General features: G+C 52.4%; 5 protein-coding genes across 8 annotated transcripts; 3 read left to right on the top strand and 2 right to left on the bottom strand.

Moving 5' to 3' along the window:
• Positions 1-3,720: 3,720 nt before the first annotated feature.
• On the top strand, positions 3,721-7,144 carry LY6G5C (lymphocyte antigen 6 family member G5C). Its single transcript, XM_057699832.1, has 3 exons — positions 3,721-3,814; positions 4,865-5,032; positions 6,981-7,144. Exons 1-3 carry the CDS (start codon positions 3,721-3,723, stop codon positions 7,142-7,144), a joined length of 426 nt encoding a protein of 141 aa, XP_057555815.1.
• On the bottom strand, positions 6,569-16,002 carry LOC130831577 (casein kinase II subunit beta). 2 transcript variants are annotated; one of them, XM_057699830.1, is made up of 7 exons: positions 15,847-16,002; positions 15,167-15,249; positions 14,352-14,454; positions 13,605-13,720; positions 13,103-13,178; positions 12,766-12,955; positions 11,878-12,108 (listed from the first exon to the last, which is right to left on the bottom strand). In XM_057699830.1, exons 2-7 carry the CDS (start codon positions 15,236-15,238, stop codon positions 12,018-12,020), a joined length of 648 nt encoding a protein of 215 aa, XP_057555813.1. In that variant the 5' UTR covers positions 15,239-15,249; positions 15,847-16,002; the 3' UTR covers positions 11,878-12,017. The 2 variants fall into 2 exon arrangements, with proteins under 2 accessions (XP_057555814.1, XP_057555813.1); XM_057699831.1 differs by lacking the exons at positions 12,766-12,955; positions 13,103-13,178; positions 13,605-13,720; ... (1 more) ...; positions 15,167-15,249; positions 15,847-16,002 and adding exons at positions 6,569-10,382; positions 10,667-10,795 and having other exon boundaries at positions 10,934-11,985.
• Positions 16,003-16,248: 246 nt separating this feature from the next.
• On the top strand, positions 16,249-19,626 carry GPANK1 (G-patch domain and ankyrin repeats 1). 3 transcript variants are annotated; one of them, XM_057698016.1, is made up of 4 exons: positions 16,249-16,503; positions 17,105-17,276; positions 17,554-18,267; positions 19,005-19,626. In XM_057698016.1, exons 3-4 carry the CDS (start codon positions 17,657-17,659, stop codon positions 19,447-19,449), a joined length of 1,056 nt encoding a protein of 351 aa, XP_057553999.1. In that variant the 5' UTR covers positions 16,249-16,503; positions 17,105-17,276; positions 17,554-17,656; the 3' UTR covers positions 19,450-19,626. The 3 variants fall into 3 exon arrangements, with proteins under 3 accessions (XP_057553999.1, XP_057553997.1, XP_057554000.1); XM_057698014.1 differs by having other exon boundaries at positions 17,050-17,276; XM_057698017.1 differs by having other exon boundaries at positions 16,258-16,372; positions 17,050-17,276.
• A 1,006-nt stretch (positions 19,627-20,632) lies between these two features.
• C11H6orf47 (chromosome 11 C6orf47 homolog) lies at positions 20,633-23,087 on the top strand. The gene has a single exon (XM_057700396.1). It carries the CDS (start codon positions 21,438-21,440, stop codon positions 22,332-22,334), a length of 897 nt encoding a protein of 298 aa, XP_057556379.1. The 5' UTR covers positions 20,633-21,437; the 3' UTR covers positions 22,335-23,087.
• Positions 23,088-23,207: 120 nt separating this feature from the next.
• APOM (apolipoprotein M) lies at positions 23,208-25,348 on the bottom strand. Its single transcript, XM_057700397.1, has 6 exons — positions 25,152-25,348; positions 24,597-24,751; positions 24,226-24,299; positions 24,036-24,134; positions 23,746-23,844; positions 23,208-23,343 (listed from the first exon to the last, which is right to left on the bottom strand). The coding sequence occupies exons 1-6, from the start codon at positions 25,263-25,265 to the stop codon at positions 23,318-23,320; spliced, it is 567 nt and encodes a 188-aa protein (XP_057556380.1). The 5' UTR covers positions 25,266-25,348; the 3' UTR covers positions 23,208-23,317.
• Positions 25,349-25,891: the final 543 nt, after the last annotated feature.

The raw sequence follows: 25,891 nt of genomic DNA, 5'->3' as shown, positions 1-25,891 counted from the left end.
GGCTAATTATAGTGTCTCTTCCAACCTCAATGCACAACGCAGGGACTGCGGCAGAGGCTGTCTGCCCCAACCAGTTCAGCAGCTCCTTACAGGGAGACATACTGAGTCTCCACTGCATGGAGTGATCTGAGACTTGTCAGGTGACACGATGCCTGCTATTTGGGGTTAGAAGAGAAGAGGCGGCCACAGCTCCAGAATGCTCCACCTTTAGCAAATACTGGAGAGCTGATAGAGGCACCCCTCTCTGTCCTCTCCTAGGGAGCAAATAGGAAATGTGGGAAATGTGCAGCATGAAGCTGTGGGACCAGCTGCGGGATTCTGAACCTTGCCTTCCAGATCCATCAGGGCAGTTAGTCCCCTGGAAACCAAGTCTTTGTTCAGCTAAGGGAACCTCCTTAAATGCAAATAGGGGGTGCCCCACTTCTCGCACCTTAGAGACAAAGGACTCCCTCTTCCTGGCCATGGCCATTAGGGACTCTGTTGACCTGCCTCTACCACCACTTCTCCCTCTCCCTTCTTCTTGCACATACTATAGAGAATGGTGGATGCCACGAGGGGCCCTTGAATACCTGAAGTGGGTGGGGAGAGGTGAGGCTCATCATTTGAATTCTGAACCACTCCACCCAGGGAGTCTACCCCCTCAGACTATTACCCATCTGATAAGGCTCACAGCAGCTGTGTTTTCAGAACCATCCCCCCTACCCCAGGGTGGGATCAGCTCCCCATCCATTCCTCACCCTATTTATCAGGGTTCTAGCAGTCTCAGGAGGAGACCAGCTGAGATGCAGGCACTGCATCTACTGGGGCTGTGGCTCTTGCTGTAGTGGGTACCAGGTGAGGCCTGGACACCCACATATCCCAGAGTTGCTAGGCAAACTGGGAGAGGGGATGGAGGCTGGGAAAAAGGAGAGCTAGCAACTGGACAGGAAACTTGGGAAGAAGAGATGGGCCCAGGGCTCGGCCACCCCTTATCTTACCTTATCTCATTGGCTCAGGCTCCACCCTGCACTGCTCCTAGTGTGAGATGCTGGACTCGACTCTGAGCTGTGTGTTTGGCTTGAGGGTTTGCTCCATGTCCCCGGGAGGAGCATGTGTTTCCCGAAGTGTCAAGTGAATGAGGGCCCGAGGGTGAAAGGCTCCAGAGCGGGGGGCCCAGGTGTCAGGGATAGCCAGGTCCCCATCCATCCATCCATCCATCCATCCATCCATCCATCCATTCATCCAATCACCAAGCCTTCCCAGATCCCTCAGGAGCCCAGTCATTCATATTTTCATTAATTTCTATTCTGATTAAAGATCCCCCTCTCGGGGCTTCTTAGGTGGCGCAGTGGTTAAGAATCCGCTTGCCAATGCAGGGGACACAGGTTCGATCCCTGCTCCAGGAAGATCCCACATGCCACGGAGCAACTAAGCCCGTGTGCCAAAAAAAAAAAAAAAAAAAGATACCCCTCTCTAGTTACTCTCCAGACCGCTGTGTCGCGGCCACTCCCCTAGCAGAACCTGGCTTTCGCCCGGCCCAATCATCTATAGCTCCGCCCCTCGCTCACCCCGATTCTTTCCCCTAATTGTGGCGCTCTGTCCTAAGGCCCGACCCGCTTTGTTTGGTAATTCGGCTGCTGATTCTCAGGTATCCCTTGTCCCGGGGGAGGGGCCCTCAGCTGGGATTTCTTCAGCGGCTGTTGTCACCATGGCGACTATTGCAACGCCCCTCCTTTTCTCCCCAGAAATGCCTCCAAGGGGCCCGTCACCATGACAACAACCTCTGGAGGATCTGCGCGCGCAGAAGCCGCGCCCTGCCTCGTGGGCAGGGAAGGCGCGAAAGGAGACAGGGGCGGGATTAATGACCCTAAGGCCACGCCCTCTCTGAAGAAGGCCCGGCCCAGCCCGGAATTACCACTCGCCTCTTCGCTCCTGCTAAGTTCTGGGCCTATGGTTACTGTAACTCCCACTGTAAGTCCTCCTGGACCTCTCAGGGCGACCCCTTCAGGGAGCCCGGCCTCAGCCACCCATAACGCCCTTGGCCTTTTCGTTGCGCTTATATTCGAGAGAGAGTGTCAGAGCGCTCTGTGACATTCCCTTCTGCCTCCTCTTTGCCCTTTTTGCTTCAAAAGCAGCCCCCGCTCTCTGATTCTTTTCGTCTATCACTTTGTCACTCATTCAACAAACATTTATGTCGGTGCCAGGTGCTCCTCCCCAGTTCTCCATTACTCTGACTTTTCTCTAAAATAATTCTCTTATTTTTATCATCCCAAGGCTCTTGGCGTGCGCGCAGTGGCGTGTGTTTTCCTCTCATATTTCTTCTTTAGCGTCCGCCTTTCTTGGCGCGTCTCCGTCCGTTTCTTCCCATCTTCTTCATCAGCACCCCGAGACCGGATGATTCTTAGACAGTCTGGGACCACAGCAGGGAACCCTTGGGCAGGGCCCAGCCCCAAATCTTCAGACTGGAAGCTGGAGCACGTGGTGCCTTGCTGGAAGCCGAGGACTTCTCCTAGCCCACCGACCCTTAAAGCAAATGCCCTGAGTCTGACCCGGCGAGATGCCGACAGAGCAGGCGTGGTGGGTCCAGAAGGCCGCCGGCGGAGCAAGTAGATGCGGCGCCTGGAGCCCGTCCGCGGCCGCTCATTGGTTGCTGTGCGGTCTCCAGAATCCCGGTGTGGGAGGGATGTTGGCGCCCCAGTGCCACCCTCCGGGGAAGCCGCGTAGTGTTCTGGGTGTCGGCCAGGACCCGATGCCAACGCAGGTCGCGCCTTTCCCGGGGTTCTCCCCAGCCGCCGGGCCAAGAGCTGAGTTTGGGCTGGGGGCCGCCCACGCGTCTTCCCAAAAGCTCTGAGGTGCAGCGAGGCGCGGAGAGCGAGTGCACAGCGCCGGAGCTCGTGGGCGCCGGAGATCAGACCCACTGACCTGCAGCTGGGCTGAGGCGGGGCCGGAAAAGGGGGGTGTAGGGAAAGGCTCTGACTTCCCGGAACCCACAGGGGGCACTGGGTTGAGTACGGTCACTCGCGACTCGGGTGTGCTCGCTTTTGCATGTCTGACACGTCTTTCCCATCTTGAAAAATTGTATCACAATCACCCCCTCCCCTTTGCAAGCCTATCCCCCTTCGCTCACCTCACATTCAGTCTAAGTCCGAATTTGTCCAGTCTTCTAAACGCAGCTCAGATCCACTCACTTCTCGGCTTCCCTCTCTTCTGCTGGACCAGGCCGCCACCTTGTGACTGGACTCAGGAATAACTTCCTAACTGGTTTCCCAGCCTCATAAATCTTTTACAGACAGAAAAAATTGATCTTGTAACTACTCTGCTGATATCCCCTTGGTCAGTAGTTCCATTGCCCAAGTTCTCCCCGGAAGCACTCTGCCCGCGCTCCCCGCCCCTCCCCCCTTCATTGTCCGTCGACTTGTCTCCCACACTAGACTGGGTGCTCTATGAGGGTAGGGACTTTGTGCAATATTGTATCTCCAATACCTGATGCAGTTATTTAATGAATGTCTGTTGAATTAATATGAAAGAAGTTACCCCTCTCATTCCCCTGTTGCTGAGTCCCTGTCCCCAAGCCAAGATGTTGGGCCCCAGAATGGCCGTGGGTGAGGACACTCTGTCCCTCTGGCTGTTCTAACACTCTTTTCCACCCCAAAAGGATGTTGTCTCTCCCCTTCCTTTTTGCCAACTTCTCTTCCACCGATATAAGGCCAGACTGGAGGCTGGTGGGCAGTCATGTATGTCATGGCAGGCCCTGTAGGTAGCCGGATTCTGGGCCACCTCCACGCCCTGTACATGGTCTTCTTAATAATGCTGGTCATGATGAGCTTGGTGTTTGGTAAGTGGCTCTAAGGGGTCAGAAGGGTCTCCTAGCCTGCTGGATTGAGAAGCCCACAGACACCAGGTGTCTGGGTGCATCTGCCAAGGACATTCAGGTAAACCCAGGCAGGAAGAAAGATGGGATGGGTGGGCTTGGTGGGATAATGTCTGGGGACTGATAATGGACTGATGTTCACTCTGAGGGAGATTTCTGGTGATTACTCCAGGGCTGTCTCACTCATGGAGATACTAAAGGGGATCTCTTCAAATCTGAGGGCAACACAGAATAGGGAGGGTTGGGGGAACATGCCAGAAGACAGCCTCAGGATCCACAGCATAGAACAAGGCTGAATCCAGCCTGATAACCTCACTTGGCTGCAAAGTATCATCTACACAGAAACAAGATTCAAAGTGTTTGCTCAGTATCTGCCTCACACCAAGTGCTCTGCTGGGTCTGGGCCTGTGATCAGAGGAGAAGGGAGATGAATATGCAAGCAGTTGGGGAGGGCTTTGGTGGATAGAGTTTAATATGAGTCTGTTCAGTGAGAGGACCACCAAAGAATGTGGCCTTGAGCTACTTGAAGTCTCCTGTCTACACAAAGTAGAGATTCTTCCTGTCCTGTGATGATGCACTCTGATGTTTTCACTTCTGAACATTACATATCAAAAAAGAATATTCAAAAGAGAGTCTGGGAGTTGGGTGGGGGACAGTGAAACAAAGTCACAGAGGAAGAACTCTCCTAACAGGGTTGCCAAAAGTTGGAATGGGCTGCCTTGGCCTAACCTTTAAACTTAGAGGCTTGTAGAGTGCTGGGCACATTGGCCCCTCGAATACCTGTTGAATGAATGAATGAACGAATGAATGAATGAGCTCCTCATTTCAAGAGGTATGAGAGCAGAGAATGAAGATTTTTAACAAGAACTAAAGCCTCTGATGTTAGGTTAAACCAGATGGTTTTAAAGAATTGGTGATTTTATGGTCTTCTGAGATGGGAAGGTAGGAGGGAGCAATGGGGCTGGCCAGTCTGGGAATAGGTGGTTGTGGAGTCAGCGCTCCTCTGTATTCTAGGTGAGTTTGAGCATTATGATCAAGATCCCTTTCATCAGATTCATTTAAACAAATACATAAGCTGCTACCGATGCCTCCTGGAGACCAAGGAGTTGGGATGCCTTCTGGGATCTGACACCTGCCTCGCCCCAAAGGGCAGCAGCTGCATGACTCTGCTCATTAAGAACAGTAAGCAGCCTTCTCCCTTCCGTCCTGGGCCCAGTCTATTCCCAAACCAAGTCTACCAGTCTTCTAAGCTGCACCCCAAGTCTGGTTCGCAAAACTCTAAGATACTGCTCCTTCACTCACTGTCTCATTGTCTCTTCTTTCCTTTAGAGCCACTCCCCGTCTCCACTTCCACTCCCCTACCCTTCTCAGCTCACCCTCCTCATAGCACCCAGCCTTGTAAGGGACCCTGGAGGTTACCAGATCCACCGGCCTTTCTTCAGGCTGCCTTCTCCCCATCTGTCAGCGGTAGTTCCTGCCAGCACCACTCTTCTCCCACATCTTCCACTGCTTCTTCCCCGTCTCCTTCACTGAGTCTCGCCTTTTTCTCCTTGATCCTTAACAGGTCATGTTCACCAAAGTTTGGTCCTTAGCTCTCTTCCTCTTTACTCTCCCAGAGGATTTTATCTGCTTCTTTGGTTTCACCCAGCAGCCACATACTGCATCCTCCTAAAACCGAATGTTAGGCCAACCTGTAATGTCAAATTGCCCTCTGGATATCGCCACCTCATTTTCAACTTGCTGGAAATTGTATTCCCTTGCTCCTCAAGCCTGCTCTTCCACCTGATCCCTCACCTTTTTCAATGATAAATAATAAACACATAACACAGATCATGTGCCCGGCACTGCTCTAAGCACTTACAACCTTCCAAGGCAGGCATCATTATCCCTGTTTTACAGATGAGGAAACAGAGGTGCAGAGAGGTCAGTACCTTGCACAAGTCTCTTAAAGGCTGAGCCACAGTTTGTGGTGGCTCCAGAGATGGTGCTCTTCACAACTGCTCTCTACAAAGCTGTCTTCATTGGAATCCTTTCATTATCTGAGGGTGAGTCAAAAATTATCCGCACTCCAGTTCCATTAAAACTTCTACAGGACGGTTGGGATTCCATATATACATAACCAATAAGGAAAAAAAATCAAATTGTACACTTTAAATATATGCAGTTTATTGTATGTGAAAAGAAATAACTTCTATAAATTCTACAGCCAGAGTGTGGATAATTTTTGACTCACCCTCATGCTTTTTAAACAGCTGATGCATAGATGTGGTTCCATATCAGAGTATTCAAGGCTGTCAAAGAAAAGGTTCCCTCCCACTCCTGGCCCAATGCACCCAGCTCTCAGGCATGAATAACATAAAACCATTTTTTAAATTGCCTTTATTATCCTTTCTGTGATCTTTTGTGCACATCCCACCCTATACAAACATGCTGTTTCCTCCTTTTTGCTTCTTTTTCTCCTCCACAAACAGTAGCAAACTACTGTAAACACTGTTCTGCACTTGTTTTTTAAACTTAACAGTTATGGGAACTTGATGTTTCTGTATCAGTTTGTAACCAGCTTCCTCATCCCGTGGGCCTGCTGCGTAGTATTCCACGGCATGGGCGCGTCAGAGTTGATTTATCCATCCCCCTACTGATGGACCTTCAGGTTGCTTCTAAGTTTTCACTCTCTCAAGCAGGGCAGCAGTGAACATCCCTGTACATGAACACAAAGATTTCCTCCTCTAATATATACAAAAGCAGCAGAGATACCTTCTCTTACTTTTGACCCATAAAGTAAATGACGAACACCCTGTCTGCAATCCGACCTCCAATACATCTCCCAGCTTTCTCTAACTTGTCTCCGCCTGAGGTGCTGGTTCTCCTCACTGCTCCACAAGTCCCAACTCACCCATTCCAACTGTCACTGTATCTCGAATGGCTCTTTCCCACCAACTTTCCATGGGAAACTTCCAGAGTTTATGACTGGTGACTTCCTGGCCCTGTCCAGTCCAGGAATCTTTGCATTTGGGGGGTCCAGGGCAGGGTATGGGGGCACTGATGGTAAGTCATGTGGCGTGAGGGGATGGGAGGGTTCGGGGCTTTGCTTGGGATTTCCGAGTCACTGATTGCTGCCATCCCTCCCCAGACAGTGGTTCCGAGATCATGGTGAGTGACTGCCGCAGCAAGGAGCAAATGAGTGATTGCTCGTACACCCACACTTCTCCAGTGTTGGGCTTCTGGGTATTCTCTAGATGCTGCTTCCGGAATTTCTGCAATAACCCTCAGAACAGAATAAAATATGATCCTTAGAACTTCTGCAGAGACCTCTGGAGTAAAATCCTGCCAATTTCCAGCCATCCTCCTGATTTCCATCTTGGAGCAGCCAGATCAATGTCCAGCCCCACTCAGCAGCCCTCCGTGCCGCTCTCAGCAGCAGTTACTGGACCCTGGCCCTATCTGCCTCTTGGTTGACACTCCTCAACACCCCTATTTCCACTGTGCCCTTTCCCCAGGCTCCCTCTCCAGAATTCTCTGGAATTTTCCTTCAAGTCCTCAGTCTGACACCTTTCCTCCTGTCTGTTCCCACCTCAAGGATGTCCCTTCGCCCTGCTTGGCTTCTTTTCCCACCACAGTCCTCTCTTGCCCCAAGTCCCCAGTGTTCCTCCAAAATAAATAGATGTACAAACTGATTTGCCTCTCTCTTCCGGTGGATGTGGAGGCTGAGGGAGGTGGTACTGCTTGACTGCCCCTCATGGGGGCAGGTAAGGGGCTCCCAGCTCTGCGAAGCTCTGCTCCTGCCCCCCGCCCCCCCACTTCTGATTCAGCTCTCAGCACAAAGAGGTGAAGAGAAACTGAAGGCCCTCCTGTGGTGAAGACCAGAAGGGTAGCAGGAGTCCTCAGAAGTGCTGTCAGATCCAGAGCTGGGTGGGGACTGAAGGCAGGCCCACGGGGGTGTGTTGCTGGGAGTGGAACTGTGAAAGAACCAGTCCCAGGGAGGAGAGGGTGGGGAAAGTGTTCTCTGAAGAGATGTAAAGACCTAGTGGCCTCTCTGATCCTGGGCTCAACTTCCCTTTTCAAGGACCATGGTAAGTTACTCCTCAATTTCGGGCCTTGGGTTTCTCATCCTCTGAGGCTGTCTTCCAGTTTGACTTGCTAGAGTTGTGTAAACCTGGGCCTTTGACTTATAATGAAGTCAGAGGTCATGGGGTAAAGTGGGCCGGCAAGAGAGGGACACAGTGGCTTATAACCTCTCTTTGTATTTCCAACTGCTTCCTGACCTAGAAACAAATATTGCTTTCTCCCACCAGAGCACAGGCCATTAAAGCGGCCACAAAGATCTGTTAACATACGTGCAAAATGTTATGTAGAAGAGTATACATTGTGTGATGTCACTTCTATCAAGCACACAGATAAAATTCAGGGCAGTGGCTACCCCTAAGCTTTGGGGTGGGGGGTCTAGGAGGGTGCACGAAGGCAGCTTTGGGTGCTGATAAAGGCCTTTATGCTAACTCAGGGAATGGTAACATAGATGTGTAGTTTACAAAAACCCATCTTACGGTGCACAAACATCTGTATGGCCAAAAAGGTTTAAAACTAAATGGGCCAAAATCTGTGTGTATGCTTGTCTCTAAGACATGTCTATTTTTGAGCCCATAACTTCTATTTCTGTACACACATTCTCTCAATCCTGAGACACTATCCTTACTTGATAGATGACCAAAGTTCGTCAGAGAGACCAACTTACTGAAGTGGCAGAGGAGCTCGGATTGGGGCTCCCAGCCACTGAGCTGTACTACTTTTCAGAAAAAGGTTTCATAATCCCAGCACCGGGTTGCGAGATTCGGAAGGGTGGACACCTGGCTATACTCATCTGCAAGTCCCAATGCTTAATACCAGGCCTGGCTCAGAAGAGTGTGTCCAGTGTCTATTGGATGTATGGGCGAGGCTGAGTTATGAGTATTCATTATTGCTTTCTGCATGTGTGCAGTTTTTCAAAATATTAAAATGAAAGCTCCTACACCACTGCAGCACCACCTGCAGCACCACCTGCAGTACTCTCTGTACTCTCCCACGTCCTCCACCTAGGCCCCCAAAGAGGGGGTCCTGGGTGCCAGGATCCTGAAAAGAACTGAGAATAGGCAGGAATGCAGGTGCCTCAGTTCCAGGTGACTCTGTGATGCAGACCGAGGCCTTTTGGTTTGCTCTTGAGTGTTCGTGGTTGAGTTTTCCCTCCTTTCTTACGTGGAAAAACCTCACATCACCCAGGTTTAACTATCTAGGTTTTGTAGGGTATGTTTAAGGCTAGCAGAAGTCACAATCCTCTTACTTTGATCTCCAGCTGAACAGAGGGTAGGATGGATGTGTGCTATTTGGGGCAGGCCATGAGGAACCACAAAGGCCAAGTGGAGTGGGCAGGGCTCTGCAATACTGTTTGAAGCCCACGCCCAGTTAACTTCAACCTGTCTACACCTGCCCACACCTGAGCCTGACCCCATAAACAATGTGACACAGACTTAGCCCAGTTTGTTTATTGTGGAGGGAAACTGGGGAATGTGGAGCAGAGGACAGGTACTCTCCTCTCCCCCGGAATCTGTGCAAGTGGCTGTCAGAACTCTGGGACGTGAAGTGGGGCTGAGAAAGCCAGAGACGGGGACAAGAGATCAGAGAAGGCAGCAGGAGACCAGGCGGGAGTGCGGGTGGTGGAGACAGAGGTAGGAGCACCAGAGTGCCCAGTCTGAAAATCGACACCCTTCTTGATGCAAGTTCAGTCTGGGACAAGGTTTTAGAGATTGGTGTAGGAGTTGAAACAGCCATATTGAGAGGGGATCAGGAAGATGAGGGGGTTGATGATGGGACACTCAGGTGATGGGAAAGGGATGAGGAAACCACTGTACCTTTCCTAGATCAGCCTAGACAGACTTCACATTTGAGATTATTATCTAGGTAGACGAAGGGCACAGGGTGCAGGGCCAACTGCTTTTTGGGGAGGAAACTAAACCAAAACCATATAGACAATGAAAATACAAAGGAAGGAAGACTGAGAACTCACAGACCAGAGAGTGTGAGCGCTCTGTGAGGGCAGCACATGATGCTGGGGTGTCAGGAGATGCTGGACCAGAGTGAAATCTGGGAATAGAAAGATGTCAGGGCCCAGCCCAGGGAAGAACCAAAAGTCCTGAAGTGTTGAGGAACAAGTATATGTGGCGCAGGTCAGCAATGGACAAAGTCAGATTCAGGGGCAGGACAGCCAGGGGGTCCAGGCCTTCAGAAGGCTCCTTCCCAGCATGGAAGCTGGGGAGGGGCAGTGAGAGGTTCAGGGCTTGGTAGAACCACTGGATCTGGGACTCAGACAGGGGCAGGGGCAGGGACCCATCAGGGGGCTCAGGCAGGGAGCTCTGGAGCTGGGGGCTGTACCAGGAGTTGCAGTAATCATACTGGCAGCATTGGGCATAGTACCAGTATTCTGAGAGGTAGGTATGGTGTTTTTCTTGGCAGCGGTAAGAATTGTGCTGTCCACAGCCTCGGATTAAGAAGCGAACCTTGGTATCTGGAGGAGAAGGAACAGCTAATAACCCCTGCTGCTTCCCATAGTCCCCAAATCTAGCACCCCTTTCACAGACTCTGCCCATGCCTTACCCACACCCAATTCCCATCCCAGACTCCTTCAGAAGGGGCCAGAAAAATTAGCTTAACTGGCTCCCCGGAACCCCAGACCCCTGCCCTTACAGGATCCTCCGTCTCCTTGGACCTCAGGCCTCAAGCAGCCCTCATCTACAAGAGACCAAGCCAGGGGCTGTCCTGCCATTCACCCCTTCCTGGGACTCAACTCACCATAAAAGATGCTGATCACCATGCATGGGGATGAGCTGCTGATAGTGCACTTCTCTGAGCCTGAAATGCATCCTACGGCAGGATCTTCTAAGAGGCAGAGGTGGCAGGTACGGACTTCAGGAAGAGGAGCTGGGGAAGTAGAAGACAGGAGGGATGACCGTGTTGACCCACTCCAAGTTCCTTGCCCTGCCGGGAGCCCACTCATCCAGAGCCACTCCTTCCCTGGACTCAGTCACCCCTCCTTCCCTGCCCCTGGGCCCCACTTACCCTTTCCCACTGTGAAGCCCACCATGACCAGCACACCTACGAGTATTTCGGCCTTCACCATGGAATTCTGGGGAGAGGGGCAGTCCCTGAGGGGTGCCCTGAAATCCCACCTTCCTGTGACCATGTTCCTTGAGCCTGAACTACAGGGTGCTTTCGACAGACAGTCTGGGCGTGAGCTGCCGTAGGTACAGAGTCATCTATAGTCCTGCCTGGAGCAGGATCCTGGCTGGGGGAGGAAGCTATTAACTTGGCAGGAGGGACAACATGTCCTCACCCACCAGGTCTGGTTCCTGAATGTGGGAGCAGTAGCCCAGACAGAGGCAAAACTCGGGCCCCAATCCAGCAGTCTACCTTTGTCCTGCATGCCCCTCAAAGATCTATTCCTGCCCCTAAAGGGTCCATGGATGTTTCCTTCTCTGGCACCATCTGCTATCCTTCCCACACAACAGCGCCAGTCTCTATTGTTCTGGCAGAAACTTTAGCCAGGAACCCAGTGACCCCAATGCTTCTGACATGGGCATGTCTCAGCTCCCCCAGCAGGGGGCACACAGACACCACAAAACAGCAATTCTGGACCTTGTCCCTCCTCTCCCCACCGCTTAGTTGTTTATTTCGGGACCACTTTCCCTGTAAAACCCAACACTCAAAGTATTGTTGAATACATCCCCTAGAGTATAAAAAGACAACCATAGGTGGCCCCAAAAGAATACCTCTCTAATCTTTGAAATCTGATTTTTCTCTGAGTCTTTTCCTTGTGGTCTTCACACATTCCCACACCCAGTCCTAGAACTCTGCTCTGCTACTAAAAACAACACTCAAATCCGCTGGGCACAAATCTGTGTTGGTTTTCAACTTGAGAGTGGGCTGGGCCACGAGGGCTCCGGGGGTCCAGCACACCACTACCCTCCCTTCCCCAACCCCAAGCACCAGCCAATCAGCCCACGGCCTTTTCTTCCACTTTATTTCATATTCCCACCACAATAATGACTCCTTTAATTTAAACTAAAAACCACAGCGGGTTCCTGAAGAGGTGGCAACAAAGGAATGAAAGTGTCAAAGACTGAGGGACAGGTGAGGTGGGCAATCAGCGAATCGTCTTGACTGGGCTCTTGAAGTTGCTGGCGGCTTGGAGCTGCAGCTGGTAGGCCATCGGATGGATCTTGAAACCGTAGAGCCTGGGGCGGGGGAGAGGGCAGAGAGGCAGCAGGGTGAGCCCCATTCTGGCCCTGCCAGTGGCCTGCATTCCCAGCTTTCCACCCCAGCTCCTTCATGGGCCTGGCTCATTACTTAAGGGCAGTGGTTCCCAAACTCGTACCTCAAGAATATTCGGAAATTTATTTTAAATATCCATTCAAATTCAAATTCTAGGATGTACACGTGTGTGTGTACACATGCAGATACACACATATAACTACTCGTTTCCATACAAAATTGAACTTTCCTTCTCTACACCAGAGTAAAAATGATGTTCCAGGAAGATAAACCACACTTGAACTGTGGCTCTGAGGCCTTCCTGGCAGAAGGTTGAGCACCCAAGATGGCAACAAGGACAGCTACTGTTTAAATGTTGCTTCAAGTGACAAATGTTATTTTAAGCAATTCACATGTTTAAAAACACACCATCAGGCATGTCACCAACCCCACTTTATGGATAAGGGAACTGAGGTATAGATGATCAAACAACTTTCCCAAGGTCACACAGCAGGAAAATACCCTAGGCTTGGGAGAAGTAGGCCTCGAGAAAGGACCATGCCCTGTCCTTGTCCTCCCTTCTTTCTGGGGGTTCCCGGGCCTTTCCTTTGTCCCTTGGTGGCTCTGTCCCTGCTCCCCACCTGGGCACAAACTGGTTGGCGGGCCTCTTGGGCCGGTACTCGGGGTGCACCATGAAGAGCATGTGAGGGAAACCGGTGCCGAAGTAGGCGCCATCCGTGTGGTGGTGCCTCGATGACTTGGGTGTGTACACGTCCATGCACTTGGGGCAGTAGAGCTTCACCATGGCCTCACCTGGGATGTCTGAAAGGCCTGGGAGACAGCCAGACTCAGCAGGCCAGGCAACCCAAGCCTGCCCAACCTCCCTCCTGGACTCAGGCCCCAACTTACTGAGCCCCAACTCCTTCCCAGTGGACCTGCCATTTTACGTGGCCGTCCTTTCCCTTTTCCAACACTCACCAATGGGAAGCATTGGCTGGTTCTCACAGTACACACGGGGACAGTAGCCAAAGTCTCCCTGCTGGTACTTTTCCAACTGAAGTGAATAAAATGGAAGGGGTTGGTGGATAGGTATGAAGAGAAAAGGCAACCCCCTCCCCAGCCCAACCCGTATCACTCTGTCCCCAACTCCTTCTGCCTCTCATTGTCCAGAGGCCCCTTCTCTGGCTCTGCTTCCTTCCTCCAGTTAGGCAGGCTGCAGACCACCAGTCATACATTACTTATTCCCCGAGGAAGAGGCAATCTATAACTTCCTGCCCAAGGTCACACTTCCCTCTCTGAAAACACCCCCTTTAGCACAACCCTCAATCAGGTTTTAACCCCTAGGCCTGGGTTCTGGGGTTCTTTTCCCTCTTCTCAGCTACATTCCTTGACAAGGCTGAAACAAGTGACTTCTTGCTACAGGAAACTCTGTTTCCCATGTTGCCTCCGAAGGAGCAAAGTGGGAGTAGAGAGGCCTCACCATCTGGGCGATGCCACGGTTGGTGAGGATATAGCGGGCGTGGATCAATCCATAGAGCATTTCAGCTGCCTGTTCAATCAGGTCACTCTGGTTGGGGTTGTCTTCCAGCTCCTCATCTGAAACATGGCCCCGGCCAAATGCAACCACTTGTCTTACAGCTTTTTTAAGTGCCCTGCCCACCCCAAGGGGCTGCTGGCTACTCAGCTCAGCACCCAACTCTGAGCCTCACCCCACTCACAGCCTGGGCATTTGACCCAGGAACCTGGGCCTCTGACCCGTCCACCAACCCAAGGCAGCTCTGCCTTCTTTCCATCCCTCTCAGCTTCTGCTCCTTTCTCTCCCTCAATACATAAATGCAAAGATGTCAACACAGAAGACAGAACTCTAGTCTGGAAGGTGCAAGGCAAGAAAAATAGGCAGAAAGTAAGACCCACGGAGAAACTGGCATTATGGAATAGTGTTAAGTTATAGGATCAGAATATGGGAACAAGTGGTATAAGTCACAAAACTAGGAAAGAGTGAGGTAAGGAATTAAAATAAAGCAGAGGACTTTGGGTTAAGGGCGTCAGAGAAGCTATATGAAATTTAGAAATTCAAGAAGCTGATAAACAGGATTTGAAAAGGAAAAAAAGCACACACAGACACACACACACACAGACACACACACACACAGACACAGACACACACACACACACACACACACACACACACACACACACACACACAACAACCCTGAGGGTGTCTCACCAGGCTCCAAGTCCAAGATCATGTCTAAAGCTTGTCGATAGTGAGGCACCTGCTCATTGAGTCCAGTGAGATTGAATTTGTCCTGGATATAGTCTTCGTCCACCTATCAAGATATGAAGTCAAAAGGAAACCCACAGCAGAATCCTCAGGTCTGACCTGGGCCAGTTGTTCTAACTGGTGCCTTATCCTCAACACAACTGCTTCTGTTCTGTTTGTTCCGCACTCCCAACTCAGTGCCAAGTACCTGAGTCTCTATCCCCAGTCCACGTATACTGCTCACCCATAAAAGCTTTGATTCTTCTTTTCTAAGGATAAGTAAGTACACCAATCCTCGCCTTGGAGAGACATTCCTTTCAAAATTCCTGTCTCTATTGCTGCTTCCCATCTCAGTTTTGGCCTCTCCTTAGGGGCAGTTGCCTTTCTGAGGAAGGTGGGGGCTGAACAGCTTGGATTCTGAAGGCAGTTACAAAACCTTATGGTAACACACAGCTTTGCACATTACAAAACATTTTGGTATAAACTATTTTAATTCTTATAGTCACCGAAGACATACTAGCAGTACCACTGTGATAATAAAAAAGAAAATACACAGGTTGACATGCCCAATGTTATTCTGCTGGAAGGTAGCAGGGTTGACTTGGGGTCCCTGTCTTGCCCCTTCACCACAAGTGAAGGGGGTTACTAAGGGAACTCTTCCTTGACAAGAAAGAATATTTATGTAAGCATGTGAAAGAAGTGTGTGGAAGCTGAATATGTGGGAGAATACTTGGCCACATCATGTGTGGAGATGGGTAGGTGGGTTAAAGAGAACTCACCTCACAGAAGAATTCATTGCCACGAAGCCCACAGAACCAGGAAATCCAGGACACCTCCTCTGAGCTGCTCATCTTCACGTCAGCTAAAAAGAAAAGAGTGTAAACCTAAGCTTTCCCTCCCTGCCTCTGGTATCCTCCCTCCTCCCACACTTTGCCCTCCAGCCATGGAAGAATTTGGGGCCACCTTTTCTTAAAGGATCCGAGACCGAAGCACATCTTTCTAGCTCCTCTTATTCACATTTCAGCCCCCTTTCTCTGAGATTAGAGAAGTTCTCTGAGATCCCACCACTTGTGAGAAACCGATAGGTCTCGAGCCAGCAGTCCTACCCACATCCCTGACGCTCTCAAAGTCCAGGCCCCTCTCTCCTTCGTGTCAACTCCTGCGGCTCAAGCTCCCTACCCCCACAGGTCTCCGCGTGTCCCCGGCACCATTCCCAAGGGTTCCGAAGTTTATCCTTTCCAAGCAAGAGCCGGGACCTTCCTTTTCCCATGGCCTGGGGGTGGCCGTCAGGTCCCTTTCATGGGAGTCCCCACATCCCGCCTCCATCTTTCAGGCCACCTCTTCCCCCCTCGGTGCCGGACCAGGCCACTTCCTTCCCCACCCCCACATGAAGGCGCGGAGACCCCATGTGCCGCGCCCAGGGGCAGGGGACACAGCGCGGCGACGACCCCAGACTCACCAACTGGACGGGGACTGGGACCGGGGGACGGGGAGGGGAAGGGGAGTTTCTCCTTCCAAGGAACCGCGGCGACGGCTACAACGCAGGCCGCGGACCCGACCGCGGCAGGCGAAGTGGGGTGGGGGGAGTGGAAACTGGGGAGGGTGGGGAAGAGGGCAACGCGCAAGCGCTTAGAGTCGGGAGACGCGGTGGACGCCGGGAAATGAAGTCCCCGGTAGAAAGACACTGGCGAAACTAGGGAAAGGCGAACTACGTATCCCAGGATGACTAGTGCACGACCCTGGTGTCGCGAGGCCCCTAAGGGAGAGGCCTGGGGGCGGGGTGCAGCGAGGCGCTGCGAAGCTGCGCCGGAAGCGGAAACTCAGTACCGCGTTCTGGGCCAGGGAGCCTGGGAAATATAGCCGTGTGATTCCCCGGACCGTGGGGCCGAGAAAGGGCGGGGAGAGGAACAAAGCTGACTGGGTTATTTCCAGCCGCTCCCCTCACACAGAGAGTTTTAGGCCCCGGCGCGGCCCTGCTACCCGGGGTATTGACCTCATCCCCTCCAGCCAGCCTGGTCCTTATCGCCTGTCAAGCTCCTTGCCCGAGTCAGCCCGCTAAGGAGACCCCCGAGGAGGCCCATGTTTCACCCCGGCGTTCGGGCTTCCGAGGCGGGAGGTGAGGCCGGGTTCCGCGCTGAGGGACCTGGGTAGGATGTACTGGGCTGAGATGAGCGGTGTGAGAACCGGGACGGCCCGTGCGCTAGCTAACCTGAGGTCGCGCCAGCCATTATGCTGCTTGTCCCCTTGCACTTCTCCATTTCCTCTTAGGGCTTGAACGGGGCTGCTGTAGGCACTAAGTGTGACTTTCGAACCCTGGTCAGAGTAATGATGAGGGGCTGCGTGATGTTATTTCATTTCCTGGTTTCTGAGCATTCTCCGCCTCAGGGCCTTTCTTAACCCCGAGAGTGGTTTCCCAAGTCCAGAAAATGAGCTTGGAGCGGGGGCCACGTTGAGGGAGGCGAAGGGCATTGTGGGGGCGTTATATGAAAGCAGGACCCCAACCGACGGACCTTTCTCGGTCCTCGCGCTACCTGGGCACGTGGCGCGTTGCGCCTGTGCTATTGGAAAGATTCCAGGGCGGGAAATAGCTCGGCGCTTGCGCGCGCCTGCGCTATCAAGTAAGTGTTTTTTTTTTGTTTTTGTTTTTTTTTTTCCCCCCCAGCCACGCATGCGTCTTTGAGCCTGGTGACTATTTGATAGTCGACTCCTTTGCTTAGGGTAGCGCCATTTTGCAGTACGGAAGCTGCAAAACAACACCGACTGGAACCTCTCCGTGAGATCTGCTTCCTGCTTCCGGAGAAGTGTTGAGTGTTTTTGTTTGGGAAGACGTTACCCCAAAATAGGATCGAGGAAGATTTAAAGAGCCAGGCTGATTGTTTTTTTGTAATGGTATGTTTTACGCGGTTGTAAAGTAGCCTCAGGGAGGCAGTTATTATTTATTGTTGGTGAGGATCGGGGTGGGGGCGGAGGGCAGAACCACTGGGCAACTGTCTTGTGGAGACTTCATTGTTAAGGTTTACTAAGGGGTATAGTCTATTACTGTAGGGTTTCTTGTTTTTCCATATGATCTGTGGCCCTCAGGCCCTGCAGGGTCCTAGGTTGTGGGGTCACTTTTGGATTGGGAGGGGATATTTGACGCTAAGGATACTTTTCCTTATCCCTACAGGTGTCTGGAGGTGGCTCTGATTACTGCAGGACCACCAGGGGGTTGGCTTCCTTGTCTCATCCTCCCCCTGCCTAGTCTAATTTTCCCAGATCTCCCAAAAGCCATGTCCGGGTCCTCCCTCATTAACTTTACCCCAGCCACTGACACCAGTGATCTCTGGAAAGATGGGCAGCTGCAGCCACAGCCTGAAGAGCTGGAACCCACCCTGGATGGGGCTGCAGCCCGGGCTTTCTACGAAGCCTTGATTGGGGATGAGAGCAGTGCCCCTGTACTCCAGAGAGCTCATCCTGTGCCTGCCAGTAAGAGAAAGAAGAAGAAAAGAAGAATGATGAGGGAAGCTACAGCAGGAGCAGCAGGAGGTCTTGGACAAAGGAGATCCCTTGAAGCAGAGGACAAGATGACCCAGCAGATACTGAGGGCAGCCCAGGAGGGGGACCTGGCAAAACTAAAAAGGCTGTTGGATCCCCATGAGGCAGGGGGAGCTGGGGGGAATATCAACGCTCGAGATGCTTTCTGGTGGACCCCCCTGATGTGTGCTGCCCGAGCAGGCCAGGGGGCAGCTGTGCACTATCTCCTGGGCCGTGGGGCTGCCTGGGTGGGAGTCTGCGAGCTGGGTGGCAGGGATGCTGCTCAGCTAGCAGAAGAAGCGGGCTTCCCTGAGGTGGCCCGCATGGTCAGAGAGAGCCCCGGAGAGACAAGGATTCCAGAGAACCGGTGAGGGGAAGCCTTATCTTTCATTGTGTTCTGTCCTTCCTAGCTACTCCACACCAGAGGCTCCAGAACAGAGCTGAAGGGTTCTCTCATCTGTCCTCTAGTGTAGGCTGATAAGGCAGCCTGGTTATGAACATGAGCTCCGTGGGGTTATTTTTATTTTAAAAATTTATATATTTATTTTTAGTTTTTACTTTTGTATTTTTTATTGAAGTGTAGTTCATGTATAATACATAAATTACAGGTATACAGTGTTAGTGATTCACAATTTTTAAAGGTTATACTCCATTTAAAGTCATTATAAAATGTTTGCTATATTCCCGTGTTGTACATACTCCCTGGGTTTAAATCTTGACTGTATTTACTTGGGCAAGCAACCTAATGTCCATGTGCCTCAGTTTCCTCATCTAAGAAATGGGGCAACAAAAGCACCTTTCTCATAGGATTGTTAGGATTAAATGGGTTAATATATGCTAGAATAGTGCTTGTAGTATAGTAAGCACTATACAAACATTAGCTATAGTAATCATTATTATTCCTCCCTCACCCAAGAACCTTGTAAGGCCTTTTAACCATCTCTTCTCCCAGCTATTCCCATTTGGGTCCCTTGTTGCTAAGTGGGAAGAAAGGCAGTTTGTTCCTCAGCAGAAATAGTGGAAGGACCCTGTCCCACCCTGCCACCCACCTCTGAGGCCTAAACCCTTGTGCTGCTCTTAACCCTTTCTCTTTTTTCTCTGCAGGTCCCGATCCCACTCCCCCCAGTACTGTGAGACTTGTGATGCCCACTTCCAAGACTCTAACCACCATACATCCACTGCTCACCTGCTGTCACTGTCTCAAGATTTCCGGCCCCCCAACCTGCCCCTTGGGGTGCCTACCTCCAGCCCAGGCTTCAAGCTGCTGCTGAGGGGGGGCTGGGAGCCTGGAATGGGGCTGGGACCCCGGGGTGAGGGCCGTACCAATCCCATTCCCACTGTCCTCAAGAGGGACCAGGAAGGATTAGGCTACAGATCAGCACCCCAGCCCCGAGTTACACATTTCCCAGCTCGGGATACACGGGCAGTGGCTGGAAGGGAGAGAGCCCCTAGGGTGACCACACTGAACCGGAAGGAGGAGAGAAGGCAGGAGGAGAAGGACAGGACCTGGGAGCGGAATCTGAGGACATACATGAACCTTGAGTTCTGAACTTGCAAGTTCTGACCCTGGTCTGCTGCTAAAGTCTGAACTTGGGCCCCTAACCTAGGCACTTGGGCTTCTACTTCCTAGGGTCTGCCCAGGTTCCACATCTTCAGGTTTTGATCAGTGGGCTCTGCCTTTGGGAGAAAGAGGCTGAGAGTTCAGAAATAAATCAAGCTTTTCTCCTTCTTTGGTGTTTTATCCACTTTTCTGGAAGCTGTTCCTGGGAAGCCCAATAAGGCTGGGGGTCACATGAAATCCTACCTGAGCCAGAAGAGGCAGCTCCCTGCCAGTCTGTTTCACTTCTAGTCCCAGCCACTGCTCCAGAGTGCCCCACCTATTTTTTCAATCCTGAACCAGGAATTAACCCATCTCTGTGTAAGTCTAACCTCCCCCAGAAAGTGACACACTCCAGCAAATTCAATCACTGATTTCACACAGTTCATATACTATGTGCTAAAGATGGGAGTAAGAGACATTTCAGATCTTCAGGTTGCTCACAGCTGGAGGAGACAGGATGTGACCAAATACAATGCATGGTGATAGAGGAAGTCAGGGAAGGCTCAGAGGTGATGAGAGTGGGTAGGGACTTGCAGGAAGAGGCCAGTGTGCTAGCAGGGCCTAAGATTATGCAGCCTGCAGGCTATTAGCTGAACTGGGACCAGAACTCTGGCCTCCCAAATCTACACTTTAAACCAAGGTTCTTCATTTCAATACCTGAAAACTCCTGAGGGCAGGAAGCACATCTTATTCGTCTACACTTGGCTTTCCCACACTTCCTCTCCTGCTCCTCCCTTGTGCTGCTCATACCAGGTGCCAGGCACGTGAAGCCCTCACTGTTGTCAAATCCAAGGGGTAAAATCTGTGCATGGAGGAGCAAGGAAGGGCTACTCAAGTTCCAAGCCTCCTCTCAGCTTTCTCTTCAGTAAAAGCCTTTCGTAAAATCAGGAACAAGAGGGGACTAAAGGGGACGGGCGAGGTTCAGGGAACACTGGCGGCCCGGGGGCCTCTAGGCGGCGAAAATGGAAGGCTGGGTTTACATCCAGGCATTGGGTCCCTGTGATCTCGGCTCCGCGCCCCGCAATACGGCCGGCTGCGCTAATGGCGCGCACAAGCAGCGCGGGCAAGGGGCGGTGGATTGGCAGGGTCCGCCCCGCGGGCTGCGGGCTCCGCCTCCGCCTGTCCCTCTCGCCCCGGTGCAGCTGCTTCCGGGCTCTGCGGCTCCGCGAGGCCGCGGCCCCGACGCTGGGCCCGGGAGGGGCTGCAGCCTGGACGTGTGGCTACCCAGGCAGGCCCGCGCTTTGCCTCGCAACCGGGATCTCCGAGGACATCTCCGGCCTGACCTTGAGGAGACCGAGTCTCAACTGCGTGCTCAGGGGCCGGTGGGCCACTTTATAAGATTCACAGTCCTCTGAATCAAGGGACTAACGTTGCAGGCGGGAGTTTGCCGGATACCTCTACCCACACCTAATAGGAGACTTCTTCCTGTGCTGCCTTAGGGCCGCAGTTCAGGACTCTCCCGCTCCGGAGCACCTAGGATCCGGGGCCACCTTCCTTCCTTCCTTCTTGGATGGAGCACCACCTCCCCAGTTTCTGGGGCACCTTGGGGCGTGGCCTTGGTGAGTGAAACTTGGGGTGCTGCCTGCCGGGAAAGAAACCTGGAAAACAGGGAGGACACTGTGAGGGTGATCCAGGCTTTGTCAGATCCTGAGACTTTTGGAATCTTGTGTGGGGTGGCGGTGGCGGTGGTGAATGAATTTGAATTTACCTCAAAACTGAAAAGGAAACAAGCTGCCTGCCACACTTGAGGCGGTATGACCATCCAGGGAAGTCGGGAACCACTTCTGAATTCAGAGTAGGACTCACCAGCAGATACCTGTTCTTCTGAGCCTGAACAGACTTTGCCTTCCGAGGAAACCCTCAGCCCCCAAACCTGAGAGTCTAAGCAGTGCCAGGAAGCAGCCCCAGAATTTGGGGGCTCATTACACACCCCAACCATGTTCCTGAGACGGCTTGGTGGGTGGCTACCTCGTAGCCCCTGGGGCCGCCGGAAACCAACGAGGCCTGACCTGCCGGCCCCAGAACCCAGACGGATGGACAGCTCCTCTGAGACTTCAGGGAGTGACTGGGACAGTGCCCCAGAAACCATGGGAGATCCGGGGCCTCCCAAGATCAAGGACTCAGGTGCACAGAGGAGCTCTGGGGCCACTCCAGAACCAAGCAGGGAGTCCCAAGTTGAGCAACTGGGGTGCAAAAGAATGGATTCTCTCAAGTGGAACAAGACTGTCTCTAGCACTCAAGAGTCTGGGAGATCGGAGGCTGGAGAGACCATTCCCAAACTAGGATGGGATCCTGTGGACTCAGGTGGCACCAGGAAACCTGGAGTGTCCCCTGAAGAGGGACTGAGCCCTCCTGGGCCTGAAGCCCCAGTGGAGAAGCCTGGCCGGCGTCAGAAGCTGCTGGGCTGGCTGCGGGGGGAAACAGGTGGGGGAGCAGGGGCTCCCTACCAGTACCTGGGGGGCCCAGAAGAGTGTCTGCAGATCTCCACCAACCTGACCCTGCACCTGCTGGAGCTCCTGGCCTCAGCCCTGCTGGGGCTGTGCTCAAGGCCCTTGCGGGCAGCCTTGGACGCGTTGGGCCTGCGTGGACCGCTGGGCCTCTGGCTGCATGGGCTACTGTCCTTCCTGGCTGCCCTGCACGGGCTCCATGCCGTGCTGAGCCTACTTACTGCTCACCCCCTGCACTTTGCCTGCCTCTTTGGTCTTCTACAGGCCCTGGTGCTGGCTGTCAGCCTCCGGGAGCCCAGTGGGGATGAGGAGGCCACTGACTTGGAGAGCGAGAAGTTGGGGAGGGAGGGTGAGGAGCAGAGGGGAGACCCAGGAAAGGGGCTGTGACCACACAGTGGGATGTGACCCAGGGTCCCACCCTCAGTGCAGTGGGAGCAAGGGTGAAGATAGTGTGGGGGCATGATCTAGATTGTAAGCACAGGGACCTCAGGGATGGGGCAGAAACCCCAGAGTATGAGGGCACAGAGCCCCCCTTCACACACAGGAGAGCTGTTTAGGGTGTCTGCATTTATGGACAATGGGGGCATTGCCCTTGAATTCACCAGCTGTTAATTTTTGCTTTTACATTTCTCCCACTTCCTGTTTTTTCCCCCACCTCCACTTTTTAAAAGCCAAAAAAAAAAAAAAAAAAAAAAAACGTGGTGGTGGAGAATAAGACTAAAGGGTCCTCTCTACCTTTCAAAACTCTCCAGGGGTGGAAGAGACTAGAGGCAGGACAGACAGACCTCTGGGTGGGGTAAGAGGATGGTTGAGAGACTGAAGGGATCCCTTGGATCCTGGGATCTGTGCTATCTGGAGAAGAGTGGCACTGCTAGATGGGTGGATCGGGGGGTCTGGATGGGGTTCCCACAGGTGATGGGGAGCCTGCAGGGAGGATCTGCGTGTTCCTAGGGGCCAGAGGGAGTGGGGATGGTGCAGGCAGTGTTGGCAAGAGGGCCAGCTCAGAGGGGCTGGCAGCTCACAGGCAGCATGGGGAGCACTGGAGTTTGCAGACCCCACTGGGGGTTTGGGTTTGCTCACTCAGCAATAAATAACTGTGTCACACCAAATCCTAAATATACCACTACAAAGTGAGAGTTACCGCCACTCAGTGTCCTTCCTGACGCCGTCCAGCTGGGGGTTTAGGTGGTAGTAGGGGGAGTATTGAAATGGGGGGAGTGAGACTGATGTCGGGAGACAAACCCTGAAAATGAGGATTAAAAAATCATCTTTATTACTCTTGAAAGGTAGTTACAAGTCTCCAGCTTCTCCCCCCACCACAATCTCAGCTCCCACTGTATCCATCTGGGGGGCACAGATGAAGCCACAGGTCAGTTACTGGACAGCTCGCAGGCCTCTGGTGGGAGGAAGGAGAAAACAAGAGGATGGAAAGGAAGGAGACCCAGGGAGAGAGGCAAGGCTGATGGTAATGGGATGAGGAAGAATGCACTCCCTTATTCCCCCATGTCAGAGAAGGGGTCTCTGAGGCCTTTTTTCTTTACAGACCTCTGCCCTATGTCTGACCTTCTGCCCTTATATCCACTGCAAACTCAGAAAACTCTGAGTAGCCCAGAGCCCATCCTGGCTCCCTCTGGTGCCATCACAATCTATGACACAATTAGAAGTGTCAACACAGCCAGTATGATGATGTCAGCCTTTAACTATGTGCTCTGGTGACATCACTTGAGTCCCTTTGATCCAGCACTCACAGAAGACTTGGTGAGTCCTAGTTGTCTTCCGTGGGACTTTACCCCCTCACCTTGATTCCTGGGAGTCTGTAAGAAGGCCTTAAAGTCCAGGCAGGAGGTCAGGGACTGGAATTCCTCCACACACTTCTCAGGAGGGTGTGGTGAGCGATCTGGAAGGGCAGGGCCAGGCCCATCAAAGCCCATGCTTCTCAGCACTGCCCCAGCCCCTAGTGAGGACCTCATGGAAGCACCCAGCCGTTCCTGGGATGATGTCACAGGGCCCAGAGAAAGGGGCTCTCTTGCCCCCACAATCCCCTCCCCTGTTTCCCCCCAACCCTTCCTGCCTGGCATCCCCACTCACTGTAGAGGAGGAAGCGCTTGTAACCCTGGCCTGTCTCTTTCAGCATGATTCCACCTGGGCAAGTGCTGGAGAAGAGCTTCGTCTTCATGTCAGGGCGGCCTGTCAGGGTGGGTGGGGGAAAGTGTGAGGACAGAGATACAGAACCAAGCACGCCCAGGGGGCTTGAGAGAGAGGGCTGGAGAGAACCAACCTTCAGTTCTGAGATCTGTGCTCCCCTCAGACAAGTGGTAGATCCATTTCCGGGGCACACAGAGCCCATTTTTCCTGCAGAGGTGGTGGTAGCAAGGAGGAAAGACTGAGTGACATCTCAACCACTCAGTATCAGCCTCTATTTATTCCATTTTATTCCTTCTTAAAGCCTGAGTCCCCTTGGGTTTCAAGTTACCAAAGGATGGTTAGGTCCCTCTCTCTCTGGAGGGAAACTAAAAGAGCTGTTGAACTCAACTGGGCCAAGAATAATGGATAATAATGGATATGCCAAAGGGTCCAGCTCTGGGGGTGCGTGCTCACACTTTAGGCAGAGACTGCACCTACTGGTGCCTCTGCCTCCTCACCACTCACGTGCGGATGGTAGCTCGAAGCTGGAGCTGCATGGGGGCAGAGCCCACAGCCATGTTGAAGACAATGTTGTCCACAGGGTCAAAATTCGCCAACTCCTCCTTGGTGGGAGCTGCCCCTGCGATAAAGTACCACCGGCCCAGGTGGGGCTCTGGGAACTGGAGAGACGACGAGGGGAGCAGAAGAAGGTGGGTCTCACTACAGAATCCATCCAACCTCTTCATCAGTCAGAATGACAATACTTAGTGGTGAAGATGTTGGCTGCCCTTTTCCAGCTGAGGGTTGGATCCATGACAAGAAGTCATTAAATGACTTCCTCTTTGCCCTTCCTCAGAAAACCCCACCTCCCAATTCTACCACGTCTTCATATTGATGGCCACAGTACTAATATATATTTTTTTTACTTCTTGCTTTCATCATCACAACACTCACACCCTCTTCCTCCCTTCCTTTGCCAGTGTGGCTTTCTGGTCATCTTAGGCCACATACCCTAGTCCCTCAGAGTCCCCCCACCTCCCCTGCCAACTCGGCAAAGCTTCCCACATTCTCAGTCCATACCTCTTTCCCATCTACTCCTTCAGTTGTCAGTTGACTGTGCTCAGGGCAGGGGTAGATGGAGTTAAGGAGAATGCCATAGAGGTAGAGTAGAGCTGCCCAAATTTGGCGGAACATCTTCAGGCAGGAGGGAGCCGGTGCTCTGTGTAGTGGCTGGTGCCTTAACTGCTCTCCCCCACTGGCTGCTCAGTCCACTCTGCTTCCAGCCCCCTTGCCTCGACCCTTGACCCTTTCACCTGCTAATGAGTAACTTCAACCTTGTTTTCCAACTCAAGCCTGGATTACTTACAGTGTTTGAGACTTCCTCCCCCTCTTCTAAATGCAACCACTCCACAATATATCCTGGTATGTCCAGGGTCTCTCAGGAATTAAGAGAGCTGAGCCCTTCAGGTAGGCCTGTGGTCTTTCAACCCATATCTGAGCTGGGATATCTGCTGTGCTGTGCAGCACTGAAGAGAGGTAGATTGATTCTTTCATTCACTCACTTAGCAAACCAAGTGTTTTTGAGTTCCAGCTATTTGTCAGGAACTGGCTAAGCCCTGGGAACATAAAAATGAGTAAGACACAGTCCCTGGCCTTGAAGAAGTCAGTCTAAGGAAAACTAGCTGTGTAAACAAATTATTGCAGTACAACCTGGTAAGTACTTGAGAACAGTTATGAACCAGGTGCTGGAGCATGGTTGATGGGAGGCTTTCTCTCTGAAGCTGTTAACTGGGGAAACAACATGTACACCCCCCAGAAAA

This window comes from Hippopotamus amphibius, chromosome 11 (assembly GCF_030028045.1).
Source record: "Hippopotamus amphibius kiboko isolate mHipAmp2 chromosome 11, mHipAmp2.hap2, whole genome shotgun sequence".
NCBI classification, from domain to species: Eukaryota; Metazoa; Chordata; class Mammalia; order Artiodactyla; family Hippopotamidae; genus Hippopotamus; species Hippopotamus amphibius.
The sequence above is the reverse complement of the archived record's forward strand: the minus strand, read 5'-3'. Positions and strand labels throughout refer to the sequence as shown.